The 23,302-nt window shown below is 36.1% G+C and overlaps 1 protein-coding gene across 1 annotated transcript in view; it reads right to left on the bottom strand.

Annotated features, from left to right (window-relative positions):
- Nucleotides 1-8,354: 8,354 nt before the first annotated feature.
- Nucleotides 8,355-23,302, bottom strand: part of LOC127934471 (ventricular zone-expressed PH domain-containing protein-like) — a 98,374-nt gene continuing 83,426 nt past the window's right edge. Inside the window, exons 12-14 of the mRNA XM_052531886.1 lie at nt 20,451-20,568; nt 15,050-15,186; nt 8,355-12,257 (exon numbers count right to left, since the gene is read on the bottom strand). Of these exons, the coding sequence (XP_052387846.1) occupies nt 12,021-12,257; nt 15,050-15,186; nt 20,451-20,568 (492 nt within the window). The 3' untranslated portion in view covers nt 8,355-12,020. The remainder of the gene's footprint in view (nt 12,258-15,049; nt 15,187-20,450; nt 20,569-23,302) is intronic.

Genomic DNA, 23,302 nt, shown 5'->3' with positions numbered 1-23,302 from the left:
AATGCTAGTGTGTTCAATTGGGAGGATTGTGTTGGTCTTAAATGTGGTAAAATGGTACGTTCTTGTTGTGTGATAGGCTGCATATCTAGTCTCATGACAGAACGGGTCACGAAGCTCAGATGCTGAAATTAATGCAAGCGTCATGCGCTTCAGTCTATGTAGTAAACAAACCAGCACGTCTCTGCCATTCATTCATACAGAGATGCGCAGAACACGGATTCATATTTCAAACAACTTTTGCGGCTTAACATTTACAGATACTGGTCCATATGGAGATTTGATTTGATTAATTTATGCTAACTTTGAAAAATTCCATGACTGTCTATATTAAAATGTAAGTTTCATTTTCATGACTGGATTTTGAGATTCCGTTCAGCTTCGCGGGAATCATAGCGCTGAACCGGGTTTGAACGGGACCTCGGTACTACCGGTACTTAAAGAAACCTGGTACCGTCAGATTTAAAAATTTTTAGTACCGACTTGGTACCGAAGTACCGGGTCTTTTGACAACACTATACCATAAACAAGATAATTTACAATGTCTAAGTATGAGGATGAAGGTAGCAATGCGGGGTCAGCACTCCAACTTAATGCAGTCAGCTCATATGGATCTATGTTATGAATGGATGACAATTTCTCCATATAACGGTCCCTGGCATCTTTATTGAATTTATCTCGGTACAGCCTTTTCTCAATCTTCTTTTGCTTCTCCAGGTTTGCGAGTTACATTTACTTATTATCTAGATAGTTATCTAAGTAGTTATATTAGTTATTTATTCTATTATTTACTTCTATTCTTGTAATCGTGGTTGTTTCAGTCAATAGCGATACCTCAAAAATGGCGCCGCGGTGACGTCACACACAACAAAAAGCAATTGAAAATTTGACTATTCTGTAGTTACATCGTGTACTAAGACCGTTGGAAAATAAAAAGTTTATAGGCCGATATGGCTAGGAACTATACTCTCATTCTGGCGTAATAATCAAGGAACTTTGCTGCCGCACCATGTTTGCAGCAAGTGCAGTGATATTACGCAGTGCCTGAAAATAGTCAAAATATTTTCAGGTGAAACTCTCTGTAATTTCTGAGCGAGATGCTAACGATTCAATGATCTATTCTAAGCTAATCTAAAAGTGCTACCGCCAGACCCAGAAATCGGCTGAATGGATTCGAAAACGGTATAACTAAAAGGGAGCTGGAAAATTCGCCTATTTTCAAAAACAGTGAAGTGTTTCTTTAAAACGCATTTTAAATGCATTATTTTATAACATCATGAGATCTCATGAATAAATATAACCACAGTTATAATACATTATAATTCTATTCTATTAATTGTAACACCTTTAAAAAGTATAACGACAAGCAATCCATTTTTAGATGCCACAAGGAATCTTCAAATATTATAATCTGTTTTATCTTTGGTTATCTTTGAAGTTCAAAGGAAGTGTGAATGAAAGAAAAAATGTACATGACAATGTTATTAGGCAAAAAACTGTAATCTAAAACTGATAAAACAGCTGAATAAGGGAAAAACAACACATTTTAACAACGAAACTGCATAAACTAGATACTGTATGCAGCATGAGAACACATATTAACCCCCATGGTTATAAGCAAGTGCAATATTTGTTTTATGCATTACATCACTGCAAGTGTGTAAAAGGTTAGTCTATGCGATGGATACAACCTCAATATTCCCCATTCAGCAATCATGACATCCATATGAAGCAGATACAAATCGTCCAAGTCATTGAACAAGTCTAAGCCTTGCGGTTTCATATGTGTGGACATACCATAATCCATGTTAGAATGATTCATAAACCACCCTCTGAAACTGACCAGCCTGCTGCAGGGGTTCTGCTTCTAAAATCTGGCAAAGCTTTCACAGAACGTCACGTTCATGTCATTTAACCTCTCCACTGACACAGCAATTTCTGTTAAGAGCTCTAACAGATGGATAGAGTCACTGGCTGCATGATAATTCAAACATCATATTCTATAAGTACAGCGCATGCAGGTTACTGAATGGACATGTACAGTGTAGGTGTAGAGAACATGTAGTTTGAGAATGTGCCTCTTTCAGAAATCAAATGACGAATGTGCCTTCATGATGTTGTTTACGATACTATTGAGCAGTGTGGGAATTACACAATCGCTTTCAAGGGGGTCGACTTTAAAAATGAAGGGCACACTCCACAGTCCAAACAAAACCATAAAGTCATAAATGACAGCATTAACAACACAATCTCATGGAAAACTATTTAAGTTTTGGCAAAGTGTACATTTTTATACAGTCAGCTAATTCCCCAGTGACAGTTATGTTTAGGAGTTGACCTTAAAGGGTTACTCCACCCCAAAATTAACATTTTGTCATTAATCACCTACCCCCATCCAAACCCGTAAAAGCTGTGTTCAGTTCATATAACCCAGATTGCACATCTGATGGTAGATGGAGTATTCTGAGGATGACTTTTCATACCTTTTCTGGACCTTGACACTGTTATGTACTTGGCAGTCCATGGGACAGTCTCAAGCCTCCAGGTTTTCATCTAGAATATCTTAAATTGTGTTCTGAAGATGAACAGAGCTTTTATGGGTTTAGAACGACATGGGGTAAGTGATTATTGACAAAAATTTCATTCTAGGGTGGAGTATCGCTTTAATATTTTATTTTTAGGTTGGTAATAATGTTTTGTCCATGTTGCTCTGGTGACCTCCTCAAATGAACATGAACATGAGTAAAAAATAAGAAAAGTACAAAAAGTTTTTATCTCACAATTCAGACTTTCTCCCTTGCAATTCTGAGTTATGTCTTACATTTTTTTTTTAATTAGAAATTTTATGAAATAGTTTGATGATAAACTTGCAGTTATAAAAACTAAATTATAAACTGTGAAATATAAACTCTTACTCCAGAGAAAAAAAGGTCAGCATTGTGTGATAAAAAATTGCAATTGCCCCTTTTACTTTATATATATAAAAAAAAAAAAAAAAAATTAAAAGAATTGCGAGATGTAAACTCTGAATTTTGAGGGAAAAAAAAACAAGTCAGAATTGCCTGAACTGTCTGGAAATAAAAGTCTGAACTGTGAAATATATATTTTCAATCGTAAGAGAAATTGTGTGTTTTAAAAAAAATGCAATTAAAAAAAAAGAGAATTGCAAAGACAAAAAACAGAATTGCATGATATAAACTCAGAATTCAAAATTGTGAGATGTAAACTTGTGTAAACTCTGAACCGTGATATCTTGCCATTCTGACTTTTTTACTCAGAATTACGAATGTATATCCTGTAAATCTGTGTTTATATCGCATAGGCAAGAATGATTTTAGCAATCTGATTAATCTCACATTACACAAGGGCAAGTTGTTGTATGATAGGAGTTTGGAGTTTTTAGGATTGTGCTCTGCCTGTACTTAATGCTCATATATCACATTCCTGCTTGTACTTTACAGAATTAAAGCGGTATGTGTCGGTTATGTTTGTTATTTACTTGAAATGTTACATTCAAGTCACAAATAAGCCTCTCTGGAGCCAGGAGTCCAATCCGGTAGAGTCAACACTCTATACAAAAAAAAAAGCGTTTTAAAGCAAAGTCTGAGGTAATTAAGTCACATGCGGGACCCCATCGGGCCTCTAAGCAAATCACAGCCAGAGGACCCAATTAAAAACACATGTTGCCGACTCATGCTGTTTCTTCATCTCTTCACTTTTGTCCCACTCAGTGATTTCTACATGTATTTCATTAGATTCTAATGCCATTTCCAAATCTTTTATATGTTATTATTAAGTGTTTGGTTTCTCTATTCTTCCCCATCAGTCTTCAGGGATCCTCTGAACAAGTCTTTTCTGGAATTTAATGAAGAGAGTGTGCGTAATTGACTAAAAATCAATGAAGAAGTATCATCCATGGAGAAAAGATTTTCTGCAAGTGACTGAGTTCGATTCACTGTGGTTTTAAAGAGATGAATCCAAGACGTGTCTTGGCACCACAGATGTCCAAAAACAACCCCTCACAGAGTGGGATATGTGTCTCTAAGGGAGAGGAAACATCTGAAATTCAATTGCACATTGTTATTAATACTTTGAAGTGCACAAAAAGTGACAAAAAACATCTTAAAAGAAGAGGATCATATTTAAGACATTGCTTTTATTTAGATGCATATTACAGCGTTCCTTGTGGCAATGCTGATTTTGCAACATGTTTGGATTATGAATTTTTGTGAAACTTTTTGCAATGTTTCTGCTTTTTTCATCAATTAAATAAAAAAAATGATGACTGAAAGTCACTCAAATTAGTTTTTTTTACAGTAACATACTCTTATTTAAGAACTACTGGAGATAGACTCAAGTTGGTAATGCCAACACAGACCCGAAAAACATCTACCCTAACTATTATAGACTGATCTTCCAGTATGTAAACGATCTTTCTCAACCTCCTGCTGTCATTTTCTTTGGAAGTTTATTTATTTAACTTTGCTTGAGCTTTCTTTTGGCCTCAAGACCATATTTTCAGAGGAGATGGTAACCATAACCCTTTGACATCCAGTCAGCACTGTGAATACACTGTGCCCAGACGCCCAATGATCACTGATCTTTCCTCCACATTTGGCTCATCTCTTATTCAAATTAATACATTTCTTATAGATATATGACATTAGCTATAACATGCAGTCATAGGAACACAGATCTCTAGAGTTCATACATCATGCATAGTCCAGTTTCCAAAAGAATCCAGACATTGATATACAACTTTAGCTAACGGTTCTGGTCTTCGAATATAGGCTGCTTGCCATATGTAATCTATAGCTCTGCTCCAAAACTGACCCCACTATGTCTTCTGCCTAGAGAGGAAACTACCTTCATCCTAACCATCATAAACCTTAAAGGTTTAGAAGTTTTCCAAAACACTAATATGCATAAAATACTGTACATACAACAGACATAAATAATACATTTCTATGGCCTTTTCTGTTAAGGATACTTGTAAAGCTGCCTTTAAAACAGCTAAAATGTGTGTGTGTGTGTGTGTGTGTGTGTGAGAGAGAGAGAGAGAGAGAGAGACTGAAATGACACACCTCAAATGCTATTTCAGGAATACTCTTCACAAGAATTTAAAGTGAGATGCAGTTTAACAGCTTATCACTCTAAAGTTTACTCAGATTTTAAATATTCAAAATCTATTATATATTTTAGTCACATTAACATCTGCACCAATTGTCACACTGCGTGCTTGTTCCAAACTGGAGTTTATTTGATCTAAAATTGGCATGTTTCGTCACTCACAATCAACATCAACTTCAAGATGCCACAACATTGCACAGCCTCTGGTTGTAAAATCCACCGAAAATTCAATTCCTGAAGAAATTGGATAAACTCTCAATTAGGGATTGTGTTGGTTTGTGATTTTAATATGTATTAACTCAACAGTCTTGAACTTTTGTACCTTCCATGTTAGCTAACGGCTTCGTGTTGTTGTATTGTGTATCACAGATATAGATATTCACATATGCGTAAAACTAGGGTTGCAGACATACAGTCAGTTTGCTCTTGAGTATTCACAGGCCTGCTGTGATCATTCCAATATGGCAGAAGCCTTATGTACAGTGGCCCATAGAAACAGCCGCTAATAGGTCATCTATGACCTAACAGTCTGCTAATACTCTGAGTTGGTTGACATGCTTTGGCAAAGTTACTTATAGTAATTAGAATGTCTAAAGTGGACTATTGAAATGAAGCTATAGTTTACATTTAACCAATATCATGACATGTTGTCAGTTTCACTGCTCCAAAATTATGTTCGCTCAGTTCAAAAGTAACAATGAGTTTATTTATATGTAATTAGTATGTGCTGGCATCTATAATACAGTCTCTTCACCTAGAGCTGAAACATTTGGATCAGGGGCGATTCTAAGATTTTCATTTTAGGGGGGCTCAGCCCCCAATAAGGGTATGATTAAAAAATTCTATTTGACTATTAGGGTAGGGTTGTATACTACTAACCTTATTGCAATCCACTATTCCATTGTATTCCCTGTATTTCATATATGGGAGTAGGAGTACTGACTGAGCCATATACAACACTGTAAAAAAAACTAATACAGTTTTTTAGATGTGACCAGTCAATGGAAAATTTTGAATTGGGAATGTAGATTTTTACAATAAAGACTTCCTGATTCAGTATTAGGACATTCATGTTTATCCTTTGATGATACCACTGCTTTTTCTTATGAAATGTACGTGGAAATTGGCAGAAAATTAAAACAACATAAGGGTTCAATGACTGCAATGAATCTTGGGAATACAGTGGTATTGTGTGTGTGAGGCTGTCTGTTCTATTCTCACCTGACTGTTGCTCATTTGCAGACCTACAATGAAAAATAAATTATTATATTTTATTATTATTATTATTATTATTATTAATTTTTAGCTTTTTAGCCTTTATAATCAACAATACGGTTGGTTATACATCTAGTCAGCCCCTGGAAATTTATTTCATTTCAAATCATTTAACTAACCAGCTAATATTCATTAAGAATATAGACAAAACATGTATTAATGTAATTGTCTATTGGCAATATGTTTAATCTGTTCTATATTTATTTCTATTTATTAAAAATAACACCATTATCAATTTGCCACTTCTATAAATCAATTACTTAAAAAACAAAAAACAAAAAAAAAAACACAGATCCCTTTACTCTTACTCTAATATATGTATCATGATACACTAATGATTCATTATTACTTAATACAAAATCATATTTAATAATACAAAACAAAATAACTCCACAGGATGTTTCTCTCTCTGTGACATTTAGTACTTTCAGACAATGATGTGTGTCTTTAATCATTTCTGTGAATGGCTGCATAATGTAATGCCGAAATACACAATAATATGTTTTGAATTTTGAAAAGTAAATTAAAATAAATCATGATCGTTTTCTAAAGTATGTTTTCATGGGAGTTAATCGCTTCATTTTTGTTGGAAGAAAAAACAACTGTCACACCTTGATAAAGGCTGAAGGTGAACGCAGCGAAGACGTATTGGTATTGGATGCGAGAACACACACACACGCACACACACCCACACACCTTGTACTCTCTGATGTTCGCTCTGCTCGGCGCCCCTGTGGATTGAAAAACGCGCTGAATCCGTGCAGACTCAGATCAGGGGAGGAGCCGGAACTTGATGCAGCTTGCCACCGTTTCAAATGAGTTTTTAAAGGGGACTGAAGCGATCACTAATTAATTAATCAAATAATTTTTTAGGGGGGCTGGGCATAAGTTTAGGGGGGCTGAAGCCCCCCTAAAAAGGGCCTAGCGACGCCCCTGATTTGGATCATAGTTCCTTTTATCCCAAAGGAGAATTACTTTTCATAACTCATTGGGTAATATTGATCTATGCACCAATGGGATGAAAAATTCCTGTTCCTCATCACTGTACATTAAACCTCAAATACATTCTGATTGTCTGTGACTGTGTCCCGTTGCACAGCTGTTTTGTATTCAGTGAGGACAGATAAACTGGTTGACTCTGGAATCTTGCCGCGTCACGCTTGGTCATGATCGTGTCAGTAGGGTCTCTATGCTGACTGGGTAAGGCCAAACAAAAATTTGTCTGCCAAGATAACTCAAGGAGAAGATTCCAGACAGAACACTGTTCTCCCAAAGGACTTGTTCATGTTATCCCAGCTCATTTAAATGGCATAATTTACTAGCACACATACTTGTGTTTGTAATGTGTATTTGGTACACATAGTGGTTGTATTTGTTTTGGAGCCAGTTCAGTGTGTCTTCAGTCTGTTGGGTGGGATTGAACATGGATATGTTTTGGGAAAGGTGCTGTGTCTACTCAAGGGTGCTGAAGCACCATCATATCATTTTTAAGGGCTATCACGCTGTGTTCAGCCATATAGCAGCAATCTCAGGTTTAACCCATGTGTGCACTCTGTCTGATTTGTGAACAACATGAAAAACTATTTTAAAGTAAGGAGGAAAATTGGTTTTTAAAATCAAATTCCTAATTCCTTCCTGAACCTAATACCAATGTTTTAAAGTGTAACTCATCCAAAAGTTTTAGCCTACACCCAACAAACATGGACAGACCTTCAGCCTGGTTTGACTTGATTTTTTCCAATTGGCACATGCATCTTACGTGGCAATCAAGGAATACATTTTTATTGGTTCATTCATTCCCTGGGTGTACAACAATTCACAATAAAGCCCTATATACATGCATCATTCATTCATTCATTCATTCATTCATTCATTCATTCATTCAACAGAAAAAAGATACTCATACAGGTTTGTTGGTGAGTGATGACAGAATTTCATTTTTGGGCGAACTATCTCTTTAATTGACTCAGTAACATCAATAATTCATTTACACCTTTAAGCGTTTGAGATGCAATGTAAGTAATGGAAATAAATGCTGCCATAATAATTCTAATTATTTATTTATGGAAACAAAAACATCAGATTGCATGTTATCAAACTCAAAAAAAAAAAAAAAATCAGGAAAATATATATTCATTCCTTCATTAGTCCGTGATGGGTAGTAGATTTAGGCCCCTTCCACACGGAGACTTGTTTCTGTGAATACGCACAAATTTTTTATCGGATAGGCGTTTCGTCCACACGCATCGTGAAACCGCTATTTTTTGAAACCGGGTCCCAAAGTGGATAAATTTGAAAACGCTGTCTTTGCGTTTTCGTCTGGACGGCTAATCCGTATATTTTCAGAAACGATGACGTCATCAGCCCACGTCTCCCCCCTAGTCAGACACCTCTACGTCACGTAACAGCAACAAAAACATGAACAAACACTGAACGATTGTTTTTTTTATTAACTAACATTAACACAGATTAATAAATGTATTATTCCATGTTCGATTGTGTACCACGCGCAAGGTTTATGAGCATAGTCCAAGTCTTCTTCTCTGTTTTAAGTGAATCTCTGTGTCAGAATTACAGCGCCACATACTGGTCTGGCATGTATACTACATCATTTTGCGGTTTCGTGTGGATGCTGATATTTCTTGAGACGAGGAAAAAAAAAGATCGGATTGGAGTAAGCTCCTTCTCCGTGTGGACGGGGCCTTAGTGAAACTCTTCATCTCTATCTCTAAAGAAACTATTTAAGCTTTGGATAAATGTCAACTAACATTAATCTGCAACAAATTTATATTATTTTAGTATTTAGTCAGTTTAAAACTCTTGAAATAAAAACAGATAAAAAAAAAAAAAGAATCACAACATGAATTACAATAACAAATCGTCCCCTTGGAATTATAAGGTTCTATCTGCATTCTGAGTAGTTTTTTTTTTTTTTTTTGCGATATTGAGCTTAAAAGTTGTTGCATTCCATTCGACTGTGTAGATAGAACCTTATTATTTTTAAAATAAAAATCCCATAATATATACAACATAAAAACATAATGTAAATAAGTTGTCACAGAATAACAATATGGGAATAACTCCATTTTGACAAAAATGTCACATAGAACCTTATAATTCCAAGGGGACGAAATATTAAGATTTTATCCAGTGTATGTTAACAAATATTAATAAACTTCCTAAAGTCAACATGAATTGCTGTTTGCAATCCTACATATTTCATTGTGAAAAACTATATTCAACAAGAAAAATTCTACCATCCCAGAATATATGAATATGAAATGTGTTTGCTAAAACAACACTTTAATAGATTTAGCTATTCACATTATCCATTAGCTCACAATTGGTAACTGGATATCAAAATTCTTTGGAACGACATAATCAGATGAATCTTTCACGACAAGACCAAGAACACACCTTAAGAAAGTAAATAGGGTCAATTTAATATTTTATGTTGACACACACATATATATATATATATATATATATATATATATATATATATGAATGTCTTTGAAAAATCGGCTCTTCCAGTTCCTTCACTGTACATTCCAGTATTTAAAAAAACAATAACAACAACAAAAAATAACAACAGCAGTATGTTCATCAGAGGACTAAACCCTCCAGCATTCAATACAAGGAAAATAGACATTCGTCCCTCAGGAGAAACAACACTAAAATAAGCCATGCTCATGTCACAGAGGTCATGTGCACATGTGCACACCTTCATTTAGTATGTAATTGGGCAGATTATTTATACAGCTGCCTGGAAGTGCATTTGAAATCAGATGAACTAAAAACACAAGAAAAAAAAAACCCTTTCAAAATAAATAGGAATTTGGCTCAGAGACCCCAACACATGGAACAAAAAATTGTAACAAACCATGGAAATATAAATGTGTTTTTTTGGGTCTACACACATCTAGGGACCTTGAGGCACCTTGCTGAGCTGAAAGCCCTTATGGGCCCTTAAGGGTGTGAGAGCTAAATAAACACTACAAGATGCTGACATGCATCCTGACTGGATTACGCTGTCAACTCAAGCAAATAAACAGAGGAACTCAACACTGTGAAGCAAAACAAGAAACATCTGTGGAGATACTTCTGTTTGTTTTTTGGATGTTGAGAATTTCAACTAAAATTGGGCTTTTCACACTATTAACCTATTTTTGTATTTTTTGTCACAAAAAACACTACTTTGTCAATATTTAATGACAGAATCAAATGCTACAATGTAAAGGCCGACTGTTTCATGTCAGACATCCCATCATAAACTGCTTCAATTCTTTAAAAATCAATAAATATTCTCATTTTGAATAAAGTCATCCAAAAAAAAAGGCTCAAGTGAAGGATCAAAGTGGCCAGTTTATCAGAGAGAAAGCATTAAAGCATAGATACCTCAGAGAGACCTCTGGGTATAATATGATCATTGCAAACAGGTCAGGGTCGAGAGTCATTGGAATGGATCGAGGACGGTGGCGTGAGGACTAATGAGCAGTCTCAAGTCTAACAGAGGAACTATATGAAGAGATGCCAGAAAAAGAAGTGATGCCAGTGGAGCGAGAGAGAGGACCAGGCCTGGGACACTTCATGTTTTGTATGTGGTGCAATCGGCCATGATGTGGCTGCCACTTGTTTAATTTCTGAATTAATGTACGTTCAATGTGAGCACACTGTTCAGTACTAATTCTGTGGGTATGTTTGAGTCATTGTCTAATTTAATTCCTTTACTGGCACCAAAACAACACTGGCAAAAGTTATATTACTTTTCAGGGAATTCACCCCACTGCATTAAAAAAAAAAAATCATGATTAGTGTCCAGAAGCACGATAATCTTCAGAAGCCAAACCACAGTAACTACATCAACACTGAAGCAGAAAAAAATAGAGATATAATTTCACCCTCTGTTCTCTCTGAATCTAAACATTCTAGAGCCAAAACCATTTGTCACAGGGCAGAACTTATTGTAAGAGACCCAATGTGTCTTTGCATGACAAAATAATTATTACTATAAATAGATAAAAGGCTTCAATCTGAGTCACTGTTACTGTACAACATAACTAGTATTCATCCATGGAGAAAAAGGGACAAACTTTGCCTTAAGACATGAAAGCCCACCCCAGCGCACGAAACGCAGCTCTCAAACAGATACCAGTGGAACGAATTTCTTTCACCGCCATTGTTCTGCGGTTCTCTAGAACTTCGGAGAGGTCCTCTGTGTTATTCAAGGAGACATTGATCAACATTTCTGACACGCAAGTTCCTGCGGCCAAAGAACAGTGTGTACCAAGATCTGTTTTGCCATTCCATTTACACATCCGTATCCCCAGTGGTGAATGATTTCATCTGCTGATTATTAGAGGCACTTCTTGATGCTTTTGGTCCTTTTGTGAAATCAATCCAGCTCAATTATTTTATATGATGTAACAGTTCACGTGATTTGACGAAAGTGCTAAATGTAGTATGATATTATTGCTGTCAAGATGATATTGGCTCTTGCTGTATACTGAGAGCGCAGAGGAGCTGGCAGTAAAATTCAAGGGTTTCTCAAACATGGGTTAGTGGGTTAACGTGGCAATAAGACATACCCATCTGGCTTTTGATCATCAGAACAAGCATCACAGATATGTGGTGGCCTCGCGGTTCTCACGTTCTTTGGCCTGCGCCACAGCCACATTGATGCACTGCAGCCACTCTTCGGCATGCTTCTCATCTTGAGCTTTCAGCACGTAGGTTTTGCTGTCGGTGAAGATCTCGAAGGCTCTGGGCAGCCTGCGGTCACGTCTTTTCTTTGCAACCACCTTAACACTTTGCACTTTGCTTAGTTCAATTGTGCTGTTGTCCAGTTCATCCTTCTGTGAGTAACAAGAGGGAAAATGCGCCATCAATCAAAGCGAACACTTTACACTCTAACATTCAGGAAGCTTTTCATGGACCCCAGCCATGTGCACTGAGAAAGTAGTTTAAATCAGACCCTACACCTCGTCTACAGCTTGGAAATAATCCACGTCTCACTGGCGGTCGCCACAGATCTGCTCTGAATTTTTACACACTTTAGTCCGAGGTTCACCTGACCCCATCAGACCTCGTGGAAAACAAGTACAATTTAGCCGAGTGCTTATTATAGAAATAATATACTTGTACTTAAGTGCAACAGAATTTAGTGTTGTTGGACCAATTGCATGTTTATTTAAGGGAAAACAATTGAAAACATTGTAAATGCAATGCATAAAATGTAAGAGTGCTTTTTCGACCCCCTGAAGTAGGACTTAAAGGGTTAAAAATGTCATTTTGTCAACGGTTAGGGTGCGTTCACATAATACACAGCTTGCGATGACTAGTCAACTAGTCAACCACTAATCTCTGATGGGATGGGGTGAAGGTTATGGGGTTTTCAGTTGGAGGATCTAAGCATGCATGTCCTCTCTTAATGGTTCCAGTTCTCCTGCTCTGTTGTTCTGCCTGTCTCTCAACTTGTTTTTAAAGTTTGCCAAAAATGAGGCTTATCGTTGTTTGTGTCCGCTGATGAGAATAAGCACCATTAAAATGAAGAAAAAATTACAGAATTGCAAGCAAATTAAAAGCATAATAAAAACAAGTTACTGTGACAAGAGGCCAAATTGTCCCCAAGATCATATTGAAAGAGCTTGTCATGCCTGATAAAATTAAGACTCTGTCAAGAGTTCGCAAAATAAAATGACTATGCATCTGTTTTCCAGCTTAAAATTGACAATAAATCAAGATTTAATATGCTTAGATTTTTACTAAAAAGCTTTTGCTGGCTTTCTGTCAGAATACTGTGAGACTGATTGATCTTCGCTTTTTAGTCACTGTTTGAATGTCATGGTTTTGGTTATAAATTCTCCTTTCCACAATCCTAAATGGCTTCAAGTTATATAAATGCATAGAAAACTGGGTCTTTGCTCTGTTTAAACACAACAGAGAGATTTTGACAAACCATTTAAGTTTTATTTAGTTCATGTAAATTCCTTCAGGGAATGTTTTGGTGAATCTCAAGATTAAGTGATGGGTTTTTCTAAAGAACTTATCATCTTCCAGAAAGCAAGACTCTAGTCTAGACTAATAACATTTCTGGTGAGCCATTAGCTCCTAAAATAAAACATCTAACAGCTAAATACTTTTTATTTTATTTTTGTTATTTTATTGCCAGATTACAGAATCGGTTATTATAGATCATGCTCACAATCTTTTGCAATGGGTCAAGATTCACAGGAAGATGCAAAAAAAGTTGTCCCGATATTGTTTTTGGAGGATTATCTCATGATTTAAGTAACATGTTACATTAATTTGGGTTATCTGTTGTTTATTCTATTAATGTTTCAGGAATTTGCACCCATTTGTGCGCCCATGGGCGTGCTGGTCTAAAAAATAGGTGTGTTCAAGTGCATTGTTAGTGCATTGCTATTTTAAGGAGCTGAAAATAGACTACACCATAGACCAACTCAAACCTGGTCTATGGTGCAAATATCTTTTTTATTATTTAAATGTTGGTAGAAAAGCGCCTCTGGGCGGGTCCACAGTGCGCATTGACTTTGATATATATATATATAATAACTGACTCATCGCGCGGAGCTATTTGAAAGCCTGCATCCAACACAGACGACGGAAAGATTGACTGGCCACTTAACAGGTCATTTCAGCAAAACATCACTCATTGAACTCCTTAGTTTAATCAGTGTGTTTAATAATTTTTAACGCTTGTGCTTTAACTTTGCACACGAGCAGATCGGTTTCTTCACTTGAGAAGCGTTCAGCTTTTCCGGCAACAAATTTCGCCATGTAAATAGTGATCCGCTATGGTACAAGCACATCTCGCTCTTAAAGGGAATGGGAGATGACACTCTAATTGGTTTATTAAACGTTAAGCCCATTACTCATTAAGAGAAAAGGGACAACCCATTCCAAAAATGTGCCCCGGCGCACGGACTGTTTTTCCGTCGTTAAAATATCAAAAGTGGATTTGGACACGTCCTGAGTGCACCTGCGCCGTGTGCTTTACACTTTGCAATTAGATGCAACTGCCCCCAATTAAAAATCTACACTAATAAATTGCTTAACGACTTTTGATTTGATTTTACTCCCTGTCATGACTTCCCAAACCCATATGACTTAAATTCCCCCATGGAACACAAACTAAAATGTATGTTTTTACACAGAGCTAGCATTTGACTTCTGAAGATCTGAAAAATACTTCAAAAGTCATAAGGAATAGGTTTTAAATAATTAAGATTTTTTTGTTCACTATGTTCACCAAGATTGAGTTTATTTGATCGAAATACAGTAAAAACAGTAATAAACAGTTTTTTGCAGCTTAATATTTTTGTGAAAATTGTGATATTTTTTTTGCCAGAATTCATGCATGAAATAGGAATCTTTTTTTTACATTATAAATGTCTATATTGTAACCTTTAATCATTTTAAGGTGTCCATGCTGAATAAAAGTATTATTTATTTATCTATTTATTTTTTAAATCTTACTTACCCAAACTATTGAAACGGGGAATAGGTTTCCAAAAAAATATTAAACAGCAAATGAGGGTAAGTAAATTATTTCAAAATGATCATTTTGGTTTCTCTTGATGGTAAGGAATGAATTAATAATACATTCTGTGCATGAGACACTTACCGATTTTCCTCTTCGAAAGAGAAGCTGGTTGCCGGCGAGGGTGAAATAACGTGTTTTCCACCTTTTGATGAACTTCCAGCGCACTTGTTTCTCCTTCAGCTTCCCCTCAATGAGTGGCTGGCCATCCTGGTTAACAACTGAGCACAACGAGTCAAAATGAAATGTTCAGACAATGTGCTTTCATGATGTTTTCATCAGCCCTGCTTCATTGTATAGACTGAGCAGCATTAACACTCTTAAATATTCTTCTTTTGTGCTCCATCAAAGAAAGTCTGACATGTCAAGTCAAACACAGATATGTTTAGAATGATACGAGGGTGAATACATGAAGAATTGAAATTTTGGTTGGACAAGCCCTATAACATTAGCCCCTTTCACACAGTAATGCCAGCAAATTATCATAAAATTACCCGAATAAATTTTCAAATTTGTTATTTCTGCATGACAGGAGTAAGGAGATGATCAAACAGAACGTTTTTGTGCTTAAAAACACAAGACGCCACACAGTAGTATCAAACTGCAGAGCCCCAGTGCTGATGAATGGAAAAGAGGGCAGGAAAGCACAACACAACCATCAAAGACATCCAAATAACACATTTTCATGGAAAAACTGTAAAAGAAAAAAGTAAACAGTAAACAGCCTGTAATAATAAGATCATTATGATTGACCCAAAGCAGACTTCTTCTGTCAGCGGCCAGACCTTATATGGAGTCATTCCAGTAATTGTATTTATTTGTTCACAGATAGCATCTGGTTATTTACTGGTAATTTTACAATGGTATTTCTGAAAAGGTCCTTTTCACACACTTTCTCTAAAGGATCATTTACCGGAAAAGATAGCGGGCTATATTCTGCCCAAAGGAAGCAGAAATAGTGAATACTCTTCGCTCACACAGCCATTATCTTCTGGACCTACTCCATGTTTACACACATAAGCTAACATTTCACAGACAAGGCTTAAGCCTAGTCCCGGACTTAAATGCATGTCTGGGCTGTTTTAACTGAAAAAAAAAAAAAAACTTGATTTATTTCAAGATGCACACCAGTCATTTTCTTTCCTAATGCATCTTTATTAAAGCTACTTAGAGGCACTATGGCTTAATCCTAACTTAATCTAAGTCCTGTCCGTGACACCAGGCCACAGAGAGTTATGGGTAAAGTTTTCTCATTACACGCACAAAAGAGCATTGCTCAGTACTTACAAGCACACTGAAATTTCTGGTGTAGTCTCAGGCACGGTGAATATTTTGTCTCCTGCCTGTGTTTGCTGGGTCTGTCTGAACTACACAATACATTTAACAGATCTCTCTCATGGGTCTATTTCAGTTAAACAGGAAGCTGTGTTACAGCCCTTTCAAGATGGTACAAAGCAACCCATTGTCTGAGTTTTCCCTTTTTTCAGCAAGGAAAACAGATGCGAATCAGCAGCGCTTCGATAGCCTGATCTTTGATAATCACCTTATAATTTAATTCTAGGATATAAAAAGCACATTCTGTGAATAGGTTACAAAACAGGGCCTGAAACTCTAAATAATTATATTTTTCTTTTTCAACAAACTGTCACTAAAAGTATGCACCTATCCCCCAGAAAATGTTGTTCTGTTATATATATATATATATATATATATATATATATATATATATATATATATATATATATATATAAAAAAAACTAATTCAACAGATTATGCCAAAACAATAATGTATTGGGTGTCAGATACACTTGGTACAGTGGTTCGGCGAAATCATAATTTTTCAATTTCACATTGGCAGAACAAATGACAAACTTTCCAGGAGATAATGGTTGTTCTGGTTATTTCAATACAAAACTTTCTGCAGATGTCTGCATTACAGTGCTGGTAATGAGTGATAATTGCATTTGTGTGTTTATATCCCATGAGCAACATAATAATATTGATTATGAATTCCAAATAAATTCTTTCCTTGCTCTCTCTGCCTTTCTCTGGCATGCATGAATCAAAGCACTTATATGTGCTTCGTGTGTGTGTGAGAACATGAGCAAAGCAAACATAAAATGTATGTTTTGTGAATCCCAGAACATTAAAAACATCTGTGCTGCATTCTGCATTACATTCGTTTGGCTAAAATGATTTCTGTTCTCAGTTTATTGTACTGTGTATATGATACTGTATATGAAAAATGAGTTTGTCTGTTTGTGGTCATGAAAGTGAAACATACACAATGATAAGAGCAGAGGCCAAATCTGATACTCGGCAAGTCCAAAGTGAGAGAGATCCTCAATTGTTTGAGGAATTCTGGTCTTCCTGAAATTATACAATGTCCCAAATTATTGTAGCTGTTTGTGACACACTCAAAAGTGCTCTCCGATCACAAGTGAAGTACAAACCTGCAGTAAACAGTATGTAACACTAATTTGGTTGCAACCCATTTGGAAATCTGGATTTTGGCAGTTCCAATTCACATGTAGCACAGAAAGCAACAGCAGCCAATGGGAAAAGAATTTGGAACGCTATGTTACCAATACATCAATATATCTTTTGAGGTAAGTATTGTTTATTCCAGTTATCCTACAATTGTAAATTCATGCAACGAGGGTATTGCTAGTAACTGTGGGGGAAGGAAAGCCAGTGTTTATTTTTTGACTGGTTGATGTATGTTATAGATTTTTCTCTGGGCTTTGGCCAGCGCTCTGCTTTACTGTTGATTTAGAGTAACTAAAGAAAGAAACTCTGATAGTCAGACAGGATTCCAGCAACCCCTGCTGAGAACGTGGATCCACTTCTGTAGACTTTACTGGACAGGGTTTCACATATCTTAGCAAAGCTGGAGTCCGTCCAACTCCGTGTTGAAAACAACACAGGATAAAGGTTCGAGAGTTTATATGGGCCTTTGAAAAGGTTAAATATAGACTATAGTGATATATTATGTAGTGAACGGGTCACTATATGTGCATGAGGTTTAAATAATTTGGGTTTACATTTTACAAAATAACACATATGTAAATTTGCTAAATTAGCATTAACATTAGCAATAGCTGTAGACATAATATTAAACAAAGGTGAAGTTGGGGAGGCGGAGGGTGTAAACTGAGCAGCTATGAACTATATATACTCATTGGCAGGAAGAGATAAACATAATTCTTACAAACAATCAATCCAAACTCCATTAAAAGGTGGATTCAGAATAGTTTTCAGGAAGGTTTGTACATAATTCCATTTAAGCATGAAATTTCATAGACTACTAAAATTATATCTTCCAGAGATTCCAAACAACAGTTTGGATGCAATAAAAGACAAATAAACTCTTTTTAGTTCAGTGTTCTAAAGACAATGCTTAAAAATAAATTCGACACAGTTTTTTAAGTAAAATAAAACATTTCTGCAGCAAGGTCAGCAGCATCACATTGGTAGTTTTGAAGCTGTATCACTGTGTTCTGCCCTCCTGTTTGAATTTCTCATTAACTCTGGAGTGCTCTCGAAGCACATAATGTGCTTCACGATCTGACGACACACCAGACTTCTGTCAGACCATAACACTGCCAAAGTATGTGCTGCCTTTCCAAGCTTTGCTTATCCTTCCCCAAGTCCTTATTATTGTAAACATTCACCTTGCTCTATTAAAAATCAATATGGCTCCCTGCTATTGGAAACTGTCCCACATTCCAAATAAGGAGAAAGGAGCTAGAATGTGTGCTACAACCCTCGTTTAATGAGCGACACTTGCTATTGAGGTTTCAATTAGTCTTTTATTCGCACCTTGGCTGCTGGATAGTGGTGTGTAAAAACATTTCCTGTCTCATTAAAGTGTCTCTTTGTGGCCTAAACATTTGCTCTCAGAAGTAAAGTGGCGTCATCAAAATTTCAAGTAGTGTAGCAATCCAATACTCCACCAAACAGCAGTGAACAATTTTAACATCCAACTCCGGGGGTGTAAAATATTCAAAGTAGAAAAACACGAAAAGTAACAACCAAAAAGCAAAGTAAAGACCCAAAGCCTAGAAATACTGTCTATTGAGCATAAAATAAGATATTAGAAATACTGATAAATTAGCAGTTTTGTGGGATGAGAAGTTGTAACATTACCATTACATTACATTAGCATTACATAACAATACATAACAATACATAACAAAATTGGCTACTGATTAATGAAGATGTAAGCTAGTCATTTAACCCCAGTTAAGGGATCATCTTAGACACACATTTTAAAAATAAAAATGTTCAATGAACTAAATTAAACTGATCTAAACTGATTAAAAAGTAATAGCTCTCTGTTGTTTGTGTAAGGTCTCGAAATCTGTACAGGAAACGCATCCATGTTTGATTTCCATACTGGCTATGAGGAACTAAAATGATCCAAACAGATTAAGTACATTTCCATTAAAGAAATGTAAATTGATTCAATTAAATAAAATATCATTGTGAAAAAAAAAGGAATTGTGTTGTATTGTGTTGATTTTAATTAACTAATTTGCATTTCGCTAGTAGCCACGCGGATCTTTGCTAGTGAAACTAGTCAAACTGCATTGACCTTCTGATGAAACCTATGACGCAATTAAGCTATCGGCTTACAAGAACACATTGTTTTAGACCTCACTACGCAAACTGCACCTATGGCAATGCTGAGAACTGAGACTTTAAATGCCTATAAATGATCTCAGATGAAACAGACATGCTCCATGTGCACCAATTTACAATACGTTTTATTGTTTTTGGTAAACATTCAGGCCAGAGACAAAAACCTTCTTCATGCTATCTAATTGGTTATTGTGGAAAGATCCTACTAAAAAGCACATCTGTATGTCTGGAGCAGATTCAAAACAAAGCAACAGTAATTCTAGATGCACTTGAATGGGATCAGAAGCCTCTTTGTCTAAATGATGAACATCCTAATGCTGCACTGATGTAAACGATCTCAGCTACAGAAACGAGACAAACCACCTTCTCCTCTACTGTTTTTTTTTTTTTTTTCATTCTTCTCATGGAAAGCAGATTTCAGCAATCATAACAGAGGACTGAAACTGTATGGGACATCTGGAGTCCTGATGTGCTTTTGTAAAATCGTGTAGATGCTAATCATTTAAGTCAGAGAAGGATCAGCTGTAACTCTTTAAAAATCATGACTGTTATTCACTGATAATCTTGCCCTCCAGTGAGCTGTTAACAGCTGCGACCGGATCCAGTCAAGCAAGTTCATTCAGAATCATTCAGACAACTTTTGTGAAACACATCAACTGATTCATTGAAAAGACTCACCATTACTTCTCTCACACATCAGGGACAAAGTTTGGTTATTTACAACTGTATTACAATTAATTTTCAGATTTTTACCTGCAACAGTAATCATTTTGGTATATTGTCACAGGTTTGAAAGGGAGTCATTTATTATGTGCATATGTTTAAACAAGGTCTTATTTACCTGTGGCTTTCTCAGGGTTACTGCACATGAAACAGAGCCAGCCACCCTCCTCTTCACTGTAGCTGAACAGGTCAAAGAAACGGACCTCCTCCAGATGCATCTGCAAACTGTCCACATCCTGAGAATGAATACAGAGAAGGAGTGAGGAAATCTAGCAGATGAAGCTATTTCACAGCACTGAAGATAGAAAGAGTCGTTAGCTACTGGCTCACACAACCGATCTGCTCCAAAACCCAGACCGTGTAATAACGCTTCCTTCAAAAATACCTCATTTTGGCTGTATTCTAAGACACCAACACATAACCTTTACAAAGTATGCCAGAATGCAAGTTCAAAAAGAATCATCCAAAATCTAAAAATCAATGCTTACTATAAGTGTAACTTACTGTACTTACTTGTACTATTTCACTCAATAGTTATGTGTGCTTTATGCCGTTTGTTTATTTATTTATTTCATTATTTTTAATGCTGTTAGCTTAGAAAAATGTTAATGCCAAACTACTGTAATTAACTGTAAGCAATACTATTTATTGTGCACAAATTTATGTAAAACGATAGTTCGTGTCCTTGATTCTGATTGGTTGAGCCGCGTTCAAAGTTGTTGTAAATTCCACTACAAACATACACATTTGTTTACTTCTGTGTAGCTGTTTCTGAGGAACTACATTGTTTGGTGGGAGAATACTGTTTTTATTTATATCATTACAATTGATTTGCTCTGTTTTATTCTGTGGATCCTTACTATGTATATGGAATAACCATTTTATAAGAGAAATAAGACCCCTAAAACCGTGGTTTACAGTGATTTTATAACAGCTAAGGGGTTTTAGGCATGACAGAACACTCCTTAGCTCAGGTGTGTCAAACTCTGTTTATGTTGAGGACCGGATCGGAGAAAATGTCCCCTTTTGCGGGCTGAATTATCTTTTGTTAAACCCTAGTTTGCTCACAGTTACATTAATATTTACAATACAAACTACAATATAATTTACAAAAAACTTTATTCAAAGATGATGCTAGGTTGTTTAAGGAGTGTGCAATAAAATGTCTTTGTTTTTGTTTTGTTTTGTTGATAGTGATAATTGCCATATTTTGCAGAGTGTGTTTTTGAGATTGCAACTTGGTTGGTTTAAGCCTGTCATGGTTAAATAAATATGACACTAAAGCCGACAGTAGGTAATCCATTGACTCATTCATTCAAAACTGCTGTTTCATTTAGAAATGAAGCTAGGGATTGTCTTTATGAATGGGCCACTGAATCATTATCTTTGTTATTGGGCGTTTCATAAAACACGTCAGCAGCGTCATACGTCATCAGCGCCGTGAACGTGCTCACGACAGACCTGGAAGAGAAGACAATGCTGAATAAAGTCGTAATATTTGTTATTTTTGGACAAAAATGTATTTTCGATGCTTCAACAAATTCTAACTGACCCTCTGATGTCACATGGACTACTTTGATTATGTTTTTCTTACCTTTCTGGACATGGACAGTATACCACATACATTTTCAATGGAGGGACAGAAAGCTCTCGGACTAAATCTAAAATATCTTAAACTGTGTTCCGAAGATGAACGGAGGTCTTACGGGTTTGGAACGACATGAGGGTGAGTTAATTAATGACATCATTTTAATATTTGGGTGAACTAACCCTTTAAATTAAATGTATACATTTAGCAGACGCTTATATCCAAAGCGACTAACAGAGCATTCAGACTATGAATTTTACCTATCATGTGTTCCCGAGGAATCGAACCCCCAACCTTGCGCTTGATAGCGCAATGCAATGCTCTACCAATTGAGGTACGGGAACACTTTAACTATCATGACATAAATATTAAAAACAATTTCTTACAGGGCATTTTTGCCCCCATTTCTTGAATTATATTGTATTCATCCAGCGCAAAATCTCTCATAATGTGTTTTTGTTTGTTTTTTGCAAAGTTGCAAAATGCCAGCTTGCACATCATTAAAACAACAGTTAAAACAACATATTGCACACTGCTAGCTCATTTACTTTTTTCTTTGCTCAGCTGTCTTCGCAGTGTCGTTATTTATTACACACATTTACCACAGCCACGAGTTGGGCAGCGGTTCTCAATTCCAGTCCACGTGCTCCCCTGGTCTACATACTTTATATGTTTCTCTTATGGCTTCAGATGTTTGTTCTATTCAAACGTAAGTGCCCTGCAAAGTGGATATCACGGGGTATTCCGCCATGATTCCAGTTCGAAGCGAACGTATATGTTTATATTAGGTTTATATTAGGCAGCTTATTAGGTTTTGGAACCTGGCCAACATCTACACTACATTGATTTAAATATGAAGATTTACATTGTGGAGAGAGATTCTTGTAGTAAACCAAAAGCTACATTTGAGGGTGTTGTGATATACTGTGGTTAGCCACTCAAGACCACAAGTTTTCAAGATTAATGAAGTCTCATAAGTCTTGTAGCGTCTGGACCAATCAGACACACCATTTTTCATTTGATTTAACAAATCAATTTACATTAGAATAACAAATAATCAGAGACCCCTTACCCAATAAACGAACTGGGTGCCAGCATGTCTGTGAACGACAATAGGCCCCTGGTTACTATGGCAGCCAGGACACCTCAGACAGATCAGATAAACCTTTACAACCTAATGGCATGTTGAGAGTTCTCCCTCTCACTACTTTTTCCATAGGAAAGACACATAATGCTCAGCAAAATGGACCCTTCTCTAATTAATTAATAGGAGGAACCTTTCTTTGAATGAACACACATATACTTTAGGGCATTGTGTATGTTGTTACTGTTTTGTATATTGTCTTTTGTGTATTGTATATGTTTTTTATTCATGTTTATGA

Source organism: Carassius gibelio, chromosome A18, assembly GCF_023724105.1.
Source record: "Carassius gibelio isolate Cgi1373 ecotype wild population from Czech Republic chromosome A18, carGib1.2-hapl.c, whole genome shotgun sequence".
In the NCBI taxonomy this organism is placed as follows: Eukaryota; Metazoa; Chordata; class Actinopteri; order Cypriniformes; family Cyprinidae; genus Carassius; species Carassius gibelio.
The sequence above is the reverse complement of the archived record's forward strand: the minus strand, read 5'-3'. Positions and strand labels throughout refer to the sequence as shown.